Genomic DNA, 11277 nt, shown 5'->3' with positions numbered 1-11277 from the left:
ATAGTATGCAATCATGCTATATATATATATATATATCTATCTTTTTTCTAAAAGAAGTAGTACTAAATTAGTACATGATCATCTTTCAATCAGAAGTCAGCCTATTTGCTCGATCACTTTACCTCTCAAGTAACTGATTGTTATATCATTGGTCAGGTCTTTAACACTTGAGAATTAATATTGGCTGGTGTAGAATCATATATAGATCATCGATAGTAAGAAACACCTGAACATTCCTAAAAACATTAATGTAATGTTATCGATCCCTAGTTACGTGTACGTACGTTATACGTGGTGGCAAGTTTCAATCAGCTCATCACTTGAAATTACTTGGTGCCTGCAGCCTGCACCATATTATATTATTATCAACTGTTAGAACTTTTTGTTCGTGGGTTTGTGTTTGTGTTTGGCCTATTAGGCCGCTATTCCCCGCCCTCCTCCACGCGCGTACTACTGTAGTACCAGTCTGGCATTCTTAATTAATTGATGAAAACAAGGTCTTAATTAGTGAAAGATCCAATTCATGTCAAGTGGAAATTAACTTTGTTCAATTCTTGTTCCTCTCCTCGAAAGATGCACTTCATAGACACAAGACAATAGGCAGTTTGTCTGTTTATATTTGGAATTATATTCTAAGTAAGTCGGCCCTTTGTCTCCGCCTAATTCGTTACTTTCATGTAATTCATTTGTTCAAGTGTCCACAGGAGAAGACTTAAACACTACCCTCCAAAAGCTAGCTAGCTGTGCAACATGTATTTTCGATGCCACCCATGTTCCCAATTAGCGTCTGTTTACATGCATACTATATGTACACCCGAAGCAACTATATGTATATATACATGATCTCAATTTGTTATACCTTACCCAATATTGCATTTTCTCTTGGATCTAAATCCCAAGATATGGCTAACTTAGGATTCATACCACTTCTAACTCTTGTAATCTTCTACACAATTAATGTTGGAGATGGTGATGCAACCTCTGTGGCAAGGCCCCCAAATCTTCCAATGTCTCCTTCTTCTTCCCCACCCATGCCCTACCAGCCACTTGCACCAACTCCAGATTTTAACCAACCTCCTTCAAATTCTGATACAACTTTGGAGCCAGCACCAGCACCATACCCATATCATCATCCTCGTTCATCTCTAGTAATCAAAGCTGCCTATTGGCCATCTTTCGATGCATTTCCAGCATCCGCCATTGATACCTCATACTTCACCCACCTTTATTATGCATTCCTGTTGCCTGACCCCATTACATATAAACTCAATGTTACCCAATTTGACCAAGTAAAGATCCCCGAGTTCATGGGTGCACTTGGGACCAAAATCCCACCCATCATAACCTTACTATCCATAGGAGGAGGCGGTAATGACCCGACTGTATTCTCTAGAATGGCAAGCAGTTGGGCAACACGCAAAACTTTTATCGATTCCACCATTGAAGTTGCTCGAAAATATGGGTTCCACGGTGTTGATCTTGATTGGGAATTCCCGGCTAATGAGGAGGACATGTCAAACCTTGCCTTGCTATACAAGCAATGGCGAGAAACCCTAGTTGATGAAGCTAGGACTTGTGGAAAGTCACGTTTACTTTTAACTTCTGCAGTATACTATGCTTCGAAGTTTACCTTTGATGTGCCTCGGTCGTATCCAACTTATGCTATAAGTAGATATGTGGATTGGGTTAGTCCAATGTGCTTTGATTATCATGGGACATGGGAAAATTTCACTGGGGAGCACTCAGCACTGTTTGATCCTAATACTAATCTTAGCACAAGTTATGGAATCGGGTCATGGATCCAATCCGGTGTACCACCCAGTCAGCTAGTTATGGGTCTACCATTATACGGGCGGACATGGACACTCCAGGATCCGGACACTAATGGGATTGGAGCACCCACGTTAGGCCCCGGGCTTGGAGGTGGTATCTTGAATTATGATCAAATATTTGATTTCAATAGGTGGAACAGTCCGACGGTTAAATTTGACCACGAAACGGTGTCGTATTATTCCTACTTTGGAGACTCTTGGATCGGGTATGATGATGTCCTGTCGATAAGGTTGAAGATCCGGGTCGCCCGGTCTTGGCAGTTAAGAGGATATTTCTTTTGGGCCCTCGGGCAGGATAAGGACTGGACCATCTCAAGACAAGGTAATATATATTGCAATACTCTTTTTGTTTTTTCCTAAAATAACCACCGGTTTTGTTTCTTCCTTTTATATATTCTCCCTAATTTATTTGTATAATTATTCCGTACGTAAACAACCTTAATTAAAGTGGTTACGATTAATTTGGACTGATATAATTTTTTTTTTTTTTTTGGGCAGCTTCGAATGCATGGGACATTGATGAATATTGATCTCGATTGGGAGAAAAGTTGTGCTTTATTACTCGTGAACCTCTTAATTCTTCAGATGTTTTTATGTGTGATTTTATACCAAATTTTAAATAATTGTCTGAAACAGATAAGAAATGATAAATTTAATTGTTTAATTTATATCATAATAGTCCGTAATGTATCTTGTATTATCTTTCTTCATTCGTGGATTTTACAAGATTGGCATATGATGTAATCTACCCATATATACATGACAACATTATTATTATATATATATATATATATATAGAGTTATTATACTCAACAGCCCTACATGACCAATTATTCGCTTGCTCTAGCGAACGCGCGACCAATTAGAATTATTGTGAGGTGATTAAATTCATCACATTAAGGATTGATTTGGATTCAGAGAATGTTTTATTTCATTTCATTATTACAATTTTTTTAAATTCTTATACAAAATATATTAAATAATTAAATTTTTTAAATTTTAAAATAATAATAATATTCTAATAATATTTTATTCAACTTTTATCTAAAACTCATCTCACTATCTAAATCAACTTTATTGTCAAACATTTATCACGTAGTAAAAGATCGATCTATTCTAGCTAACCCATAGTCATGAGTAGGCCCAATTTAATCCCGCACTCACACGTATATCTTGGTACGTATATGCCTCACCTCTAATTATTTATCGAATGAAATGGTCTCTTAATATAAAGAAAGATAATTAATAAAACATCAAATACTTATACTATATATAAAAATAATTTTCTATCCATCGCGTCTACTTATACTTGGCAATTATTGAGTTGACCTTAGCTTCACGTACGTCTGTAATTATTGGCAGGGATTGATCATCATCAATACGCTGTAGGCTTAACTCATGAGTCTTGCCCAGAAAAATGGAGAGCCATGCATGTTTGAGTGGAACAAGATTACAGGATATATATATATATATATATATATGAATAAATATAGATAGAAGTTATTATTAAGAGCATTTATTTTATACACATGATGTGGCATCATCTAGACTACACATTTTTTCAAGTGAGTGTTGGGAATAATCAACTAGAAGCAGCCATGCAGCGAATACAAAATGTACACTGCTATAGTGACTTCTCTCTAACATTACTTATATATAGAGAGAGAGAGTAGCTAGGAATCCACTCCAATTAATGTTATAAAATTGTGGGAATGCATATATCCCCGGTGGGAGACAAGTAGATCACAACATGTTAACTAGCACACATGAGCATTTTTATCAACTTAAAAGTTGAGGGCTGAGGGTACCCACCCTGTTCTTCCACCCCTCCCCAAAAAACCCTATTTGATCAGTCCATGCTGATCACCTTAAATCATGCCAATTAAGAGAAGAGAAAGCTAGCCGGCCATGTGACTCCAAAAAGGAAAAAGGAATCTCAAGATTTTCCACCCAGCCTGAATCTTCTAGATATAATATAATATAATATATATATTATACGATACAAAGTGTACTATATATATATATATGTTGGTGTTGATAATTTTCTGATTATCATGCAAGTTTTGAAAGTACTCCTTCTTGATATTGTTAATGGGTTTGTTGATGATCATTTTGCTTTTGATTTTTAATGTATAGATAAATCTTTTGGTGGCTTCTTTGGACTTTGGACCATTATGCATGGTGCCATTGGATCCTTATAAGCAAGCAAGATTTTTTAATTTCAAAATTAATGTAATTATAACATATGTTCATCATCGTCTTTTTATTTTTTATTTTTTAAAATACAACATCAAATAATTGGTAAATAAGTAAGAAATTAATAATAAATATTTTTTCAATCACATAAGATCAGAATGATAAAAATCAAAATTTAATATTGGTAATGAACGCATGCTGAGGATACCCTTTTCCATTCTCGATCCTTTTGAAAGTTGCAAATCAAAATAAAGAAAGAAATTAGTAGAAAGTGTGGATAGGATGATGAAATTAAGATAAAAAGTTAAGAGTCGTGAAGAAGTGTGGGAAAGTAAACATAATTAATAGATGACGCAAGTTTCCATTGATGTGTTTGTTTGAGAACCACGTGCTATATGTTTATTCGCACACCATAAATGTAGTGGCCATTCAACTATATGCTCATTCGCTATAGCTTTTCGTGAATCGCATTGCCTTTTTTTTTTCTTTCTTTTTTTAATTTTACCAAGTCATCATCGTACTTGTATCACCTACTTTTTTTTTAAAAAAAAAAATAATAATAATTCGGAACGTCTTTGGCTCTCTCTACAACTTGTGTTTAAGATACGGACCTCTCTCTTTCAACTAATAATACAGCTATATTTTTGTGATGTTTCATTGGAAAGTTTTCATTAATGATGTTAATAGATTCTCTATAATTTTGTTATTTAATTTTTTTTTTTCAAATTTAGAGACCTATAAACATAACACCCATACCTCATAATATTTAAATATTGGTTGAATCCTAATATTAAATATAATTGAATGAATAATACTAGATAAAATTTTTTAGTGTAAATCTAATGCATTCCCTTTGGAGAAAGTATAGTGTATTATAAAATAAAGTTAATTTTTTTATTTCGATTTCAAATTTCTTACTTTTTTAAAAATAAGTATGAGAAACTTAAGGTTGGGTTTGGATGCACAAACCTCCTTATCTCATCTTATCATTACAATTTTTTTAAATTTTCATAAAAAAATATAATAAACAATTCAATTTTTTTAAATCTCAAAATAAAAATAATACTAAAAAATTATATCTAATAATATTTTATTCAACTACTATTTAAAACATCACATCTCATCTCATCTCATCTTATCTGAACTGTCTATCTAAACTCAACCTTAAAATTATATAAATAATTCTCTTAATTAAATTCATATTGATTCGTACTTTTTAAAAAAAGAGCCACGATACATGGGAAACGTTTTTACAAAATTTGTAAGGAATGGGTAAAACTTTAATGAGTAATGCTAGGTATAAGTCTCATGTAAATTCTTTATAAAAAAGTGGATCATATTAATAAGAAATAATTTTTTTTATAATTTTTTTTAGATGAGATCTACTTTTTTTTTTAGAAAGATTTAATTTCTCTCATTACTATGTTTGTTCTTATGCAAAGAATTTTCATAAAAATGCTTAAAGAATAATAAACAGTAATTGTTTTTGGGAGGGGTGGTTTTGGATTTGGGTTTGGAAAAATAGGAGGGAAATTAATGGGTTTTCAAATAAGCTCTTTATTGGGGGTTGGGTTGTGTAGCATTAGGCCCTAATGAAAAGGAAAAGGCTTTTTGACCCTTAGCTTATTAAAAGTCCCAAAACTGAAAAAGGAATCAGTTCAGAGTTCAGAGGAAGAAAGAGTCGGCAAAGCAAGCCTTCCTATCTTTTTTTTTTTTTTTTGGTATATTATCGGCAGGGAAGGAAAGGGAAGGAAGCAGGCTTGCGCGTGCTCTCCGGAATCCACCAAAACAAAAAAAATTAAATTCTGCCTTTATTGTGGTATCGAGTCTCCGATATTGCCAACAACCATTTTCTTCAATAATGCTCAAGCCGACCAAACAAGAAAGAAATGCCTGTAAACATTATTAAAAAAAAAAAAAACATGTTTGGGGTTTCATTTTCAAAAAAAAAAAAAAAAGAAGAAATTCTTAGCCCAAAATCATTTTGAAAAGGACCCTCCTTTCTTTCTTTCTTTCTTTCTGAAGACTGACGGCATAAGACTCCAAAGAACATTCACCAATCAAAAGCAAGTTAACTACATCACGATGATGTTTTCCCGGAAATAAAACGTGGTTCAGTTTCGTAAAACATCTTTTTCAATGTTGAAATATTCATTTTATATATGTTTAAGATTAAATAAATTATTTTTCTAAAAATAAAATAAGAAAACTTATGAAAAAGTAAAACATTAGCGCATAAAAATTACTGGATAAGAAAGATCCTAATTAGTGTTTTTAAAATTAAAAATGTATTTTACACGATATGTAAAATTACCTTTCTATTTAGATTAATGGTTTAGAAATATTCTATATCGTTTCGATTATATATAAAATTATTAAACATTTCTGCTTAAATACTCGGAAATTTCAACGCCAAAGTTTGAGCTTCTCCAGCGCGTGAATTACACGCAGTAGAACCCCTTGACGACACGAAGTGGAAAATTTGTTAGTTTGGCAAGGTATAATAATATGCTATATTTCAGTGACGCTCAAATCTCCATTCGGCAGATTTCACAGTTTATAGATAGTAGTTTCATTAGATTCCTTTTCTCTCTCTTTCCCCGGTCAAATTGCCACTTTTACGGTCTCTCAGTCTCTCTCTCTCTCTCTGAATTCATATCACATACTATTACATAATCTTTGCAAATCCTTTTCTCTGCTTCTGTCTGTTCAGTAGATTCTGGGTTTGTTCATTACCATAGAACATAGAGCATATTGTTGGAACGGTCCTTTTCCATTGTTCTTGTTCTCTGAATTTTGTCCATCACTCTGCTTGCAGAAAATGACAGTTGAGCCTATAATGGATGATTCCAGAGATCAGTTCCCCATTGGAATGCGTGTTCTCGCAGTTGACGATGACCCCACTTGCCTCTTTGTCTTGGAGACCCTTCTTCGTCGATGCCAATATCACGGTTTGCATCTTGTGCCTCTTTTCTTAATTCCTTTGCTTTCTATAATCAGTTTTTGGATATGGGTTTCTGGATTTGTGTTTGTTATTAAAATTCTTCTATACAAATTGTTTCTTTCTTTGTTACTATAATCGTAGTACGTTGAATCTGTATGGGTTCCTTACATTTTTTTACCACACCCTTTGTTTTTTATGTCTACTTTCTCGTATATCGGATTGGGTTTCTCTGTTTGCGGAGATACTTTCTCAGATATCTGCCTATTACTGAGATTCGTTCTTTTTTTCGTGAATTTTCTCTACTCTCATATTGTTGGACTATGGCTTAGTTGAGTAATTTTGGTTGTTTATGTAGCTTGGGGAGATATCAGAAAGCATTTATTTCTAGTTTAGAAACTTGGCCTGATCTTCGTCATGAGTTTTGGATTTTGCAGTTACGACAACGAATCAAGCAATCAAAGCATTGAAGTTGCTGAGAGAAAACAAGAACAACTTTGACCTGGTCATCAGTGATGTTCATATGCCAGACATGGATGGCTTTAAGCTGCTTGAGCTTGTGGGTCTTGAGATGGACCTACCTGTCATAAGTAAGCCAGGAAGCAGGAGCACTAATTGATCTTCATCATATTAACTTTTCTTTTCTTTTTATATTGCCATTCTACCGCGAAGTTTCACTTATGGAAAACAAAAATTTGTCGTTGATTTATCAACAAAAACGTGTCGTAGATTAAATAATAAGGGTTATTTAAACTGGCTTTTTCTAAAACTTTATCTTTCCGATCTTAAAAACTTCGACAATTTGATGAACTGTGAGATTTTTGTTTTTAAAAACAAAATGCAGTATGTTTGTCTGATTTCCAGAGAAGAAACAAAGGGCATTTTTAAAAGCACTTGAATATATGTTGGTCCCTGTCAAAGTTTACAATGTGCTTGCATTCTGTGAGCTTATTGTTGGATTTTGGTACTCTTTGCAGCATGTGGTTAGTTAATCGGGCTTAATTTTAACATTTGTAGTGTTGTCCGCAAATGACGATCCTAAGCTAGTGATGAAGGGAATTACCCATGGAGCTTGTGATTATTTACTGAAACCTGTTCGAACTGAGGAGCTGAAGAACATCTGGCAACATGTTGTCAGGAGAAAGAAATTTGATTCAAAAGACTCGAATAATTCTGGAAGTCAAGACAAGCCTCATCCTGGCATTGGTGGAGGATCAGGGTCAGCTGGGACACTTTCAGATCCGAATGGGAAGCTCAATAAAAAACGGAAGGATCAGAATGAAGATGAGGATGAGGAGCATGATGAAAATGTGAATGATGATCCATCAACTCAGAAGAAGCCTCGGGTTGTTTGGTCTGTGGAGCTGCATCGCAAGTTTGTCGCCGCCGTTCATCAGTTGGGCATTGACAGTATGTTCTTTATCTATCATTAAAGTGAAAACCTCTGCAGTCATTATTATTCAACTTTTAATGTTTTAGGCATGGAGCCTTTTCTTATAAGTTCATTATGTTTTATTCTTCTTTTGGATGCAGAGGCTGTACCAAAAAAAATCCTAGATCTGATGAATGTTGAAAAGCTTACAAGAGAAAATGTGGCAAGCCATCTTCAGGCATAGAATCTGATCCTCCTTTTCTAAGGTCGTGATATAAACTTATTATTGATTACAACAGGATGCTTACTACTTTATTTATGGTTGCAGAAATACAGGCTTTACCTTAAAAGACTGAACAGTATGGTAAACCAGCAAGCTAATATGGCAGCCGCCTTAGGAGGTACAGATTCTTCATATTTACGAATGGGTTCTCTGAATGGACTTGAAAATTTCCATACCTTGAATGGATCTGGGCAATTTCATAACACCAGTTTCAGATCCTTCCCACCTAGTGGGTTGCTTGGTAGATTGAACACACCAGCTGGTATGGGAATGCGTGGCCTTTCTTCTTCTGGAATGACTCAACTTAGTCATGCACGAAGTTCAAGCGGCTCTACTGTTGATCAGGCTGACTCACAGCAGGTCATACATCCTGGAAACCATAATGGGGGTGTACTTCAAGGAATGCCGATGACACTAGAACTCGATCAACTACAACATATTAAAGGTGTTACTCATGTCAGGGAGCTGTCCACTGCTATCGATAATAGAGCAATTTTCCCCATTTGCAGTGGCCTCCTAGATGCCAAAACAAACATTGGTAGCTCAAGCAATCCTCTTCTTGGCGTTGCAAACACAACCTTGATGTTAGAACAAAACCCTCGAGCAGTTCAAGGTGGTGAAGTATTTGGAAATCGGTCCCCCGTTTCATTGGCCTCCTTAAATTCTGAATTGTCTTCCCCCTTGCTGGATCACAGGAGATTGAATGAAAACTGGTCAACTGCTGCTCAGTCATCTGGGATCCATTCAAATTCTTTTCAATTAAATGACTGCTTTAAACAGACTACTCAATCTACCATGCATCAAAGTAACGTGAGGGATGATATATCTAAAAGGGCAATTCAAATGGGGAGTAATCTACATGATGTTTCTTCTGCTACTTCAGTATCTACTGAATTGCAGGATAGAAGGTCAGACATGCAATGCGGAGCAAGCCTGACCAGCAGTAATGCTGGGAAAATAAATAATCATGCCGGACCTCAATGCTGGGTAGACCATAATCAGGATAGTTCTTATCGCTCCAATGTTATGTGTAGTACAATGAACTCTATGATCCCTGTGCAAGGTGCTGTGGGTCCATTCGTTCAGAGTTCAGACCCAAAGAACTTTCACCCAGACATGGATTTCAATTCAATTGGACAATCAAATCTTTTTGATCCTTCATACACGAAGCATGATGAGGTCAATAAATCTCATGTGGAGACATCACTGAAATTGAAGCAGGGGCTCAGGGACCAAAGGAAGCCACAAGAAAGTTATATTTCTAGTAGTTTTGGCTCATTGGAAGACATAGTGACTGCAATGGTGAAACGGGTAATATAATATAATATTTGCTTTAGCTTCGCTAATAGATCTGTCTTCTTTTATAGTTTGACTGTAATATCTTGACTAGACGTGATTTTCACATGCTATTTTAGACCCCGGCCATTAGATTAAAACAATCTGGCTATATCAACTTCGTGGTAAATATGCTGAAAGGAGAAAACTCTTGGTTATTTAACCAGTGATTGCATTTCAGTGATATTTTCCCTTTGTTTAGTTGTTTCTTTGAAGCTAATCAAAGAATCAAATTAAAGTAATTTCTTTCTGATGATATTATTTTGAAGGACCAGTGGGATGTTGTAGGAGAGCTTAGCATAGTATGATTTGATTATTTGTATGGTTGTTTTTCATCTCTTGGTTCTTGAACAGCTTAAGATTTCATAATCAAAGGTTAAATAGCTCAGTAAGTAACTAATCCATTGTTCGTAAGACAAAAACTTGGAATTTCCCAGTTTCAACCTGTTAAACTGAGGCTTTGCAAGCAGCTCTTGAATGAACTTGGACATTTATGCTTTCACCATAGTTTTACCTGTTAACCATCAGTCCTTTCATTATCATCTCTTCTTTGCAATTTTAACCTAAATCATCTTGTAGCAAAAGTACTTATCTCTTCTTGTTATTCAATCTAAAAGAGTGTTGAATACAAAAGAGAAGTAATTTAAATTTTAAATCGTTATGGCTGTGCATATGCATGTGGGTATACTGTTTTGTATGCATGTGCACATGCATTGCAGCTACAAGTTTTGGAACTATCACAACCAAAAATGAAAATTTGACAATAATCTGTTGTGTATCTCATCTCTAATGACAATATAACTTAGATGTGTGGACAATATAAGTTTTTTTTTTTTTTTTTTAAGGCTCATCAATCCGTTATTAGTTCGTACGAGCAAATATATTCATTCAAGTCTACACTATTCTCCTAAGCGTGACTCTTAACTGATTAATACAAAGGAATATGACATAGAAAGTAATAGAATTGTGAACAGTTACCGAGATTACTGTAACGTCATGAACAGAAACCGTGGACAGTCTTCTGGCTATTTGTGATTAATTCAAAAAAACAAAATGGCGTTTTAAGAGAAGAAGCTGCTTATTACTTGAATAGGGTGACAAAACTAATAAAGATCTGGATCACACCGTCAGGCGCCCCACACGTACGCAACTTATGGTTTAGAAAACCTTCCCTACTCTTCAAAAGTCAAAAGTGAACTCTTCAAGCTAATGATCACATGAATTAATCAAAACCACTTGAAGGGAAGCCATACATTTGCCAAAAGGGTTGAGTGAGCAGAGGAGAGGGGGGCCATCAATGACTCAATGACACTACTCT

General features: G+C 35.0%; 2 protein-coding genes across 4 annotated transcripts; both read left to right on the top strand.

Moving 5' to 3' along the window:
* Positions 1-902: 902 nt before the first annotated feature.
* Positions 903-2362, top strand: LOC109012949 (class V chitinase CHIT5a-like). The gene is made up of 2 exons (XM_018994847.2): positions 903-2154; positions 2331-2362. The coding sequence occupies exons 1-2, from the start codon at positions 903-905 to the stop codon at positions 2360-2362; spliced, it is 1284 nt and encodes a 427-aa protein (XP_018850392.2).
* Positions 2363-6453: 4091 nt separating this feature from the next.
* LOC109012848 (two-component response regulator ARR12-like) lies at positions 6454-10139 on the top strand. Of its 3 annotated transcripts, none has more exons than XM_018994689.2 (6): positions 6454-6526; positions 6847-6979; positions 7407-7559; positions 7987-8379; positions 8503-8579; positions 8670-10139. In XM_018994689.2, the coding sequence occupies exons 2-6, from the start codon at positions 6850-6852 to the stop codon at positions 9942-9944; spliced, it is 2028 nt and encodes a 675-aa protein (XP_018850234.1). In that variant the 5' UTR covers positions 6454-6526; positions 6847-6849; the 3' UTR covers positions 9945-10139. The 3 variants fall into 3 exon arrangements, with proteins under 3 accessions (XP_018850234.1, XP_018850232.1, XP_018850233.1); XM_018994687.2 differs by lacking the exon at positions 6454-6526 and adding an exon at positions 6552-6651; XM_018994688.2 differs by lacking the exon at positions 6454-6526 and adding an exon at positions 6559-6751.
* Positions 10140-11277: the final 1138 nt, after the last annotated feature.

Source organism: Juglans regia, chromosome 8 (assembly GCF_001411555.2).
Source record: "Juglans regia cultivar Chandler chromosome 8, Walnut 2.0, whole genome shotgun sequence".
Lineage (NCBI taxonomy): Eukaryota > Viridiplantae > Streptophyta > Magnoliopsida > Fagales > Juglandaceae > Juglans > Juglans regia.
This window is presented reverse-complemented; position numbering and strand designations above follow the sequence as displayed.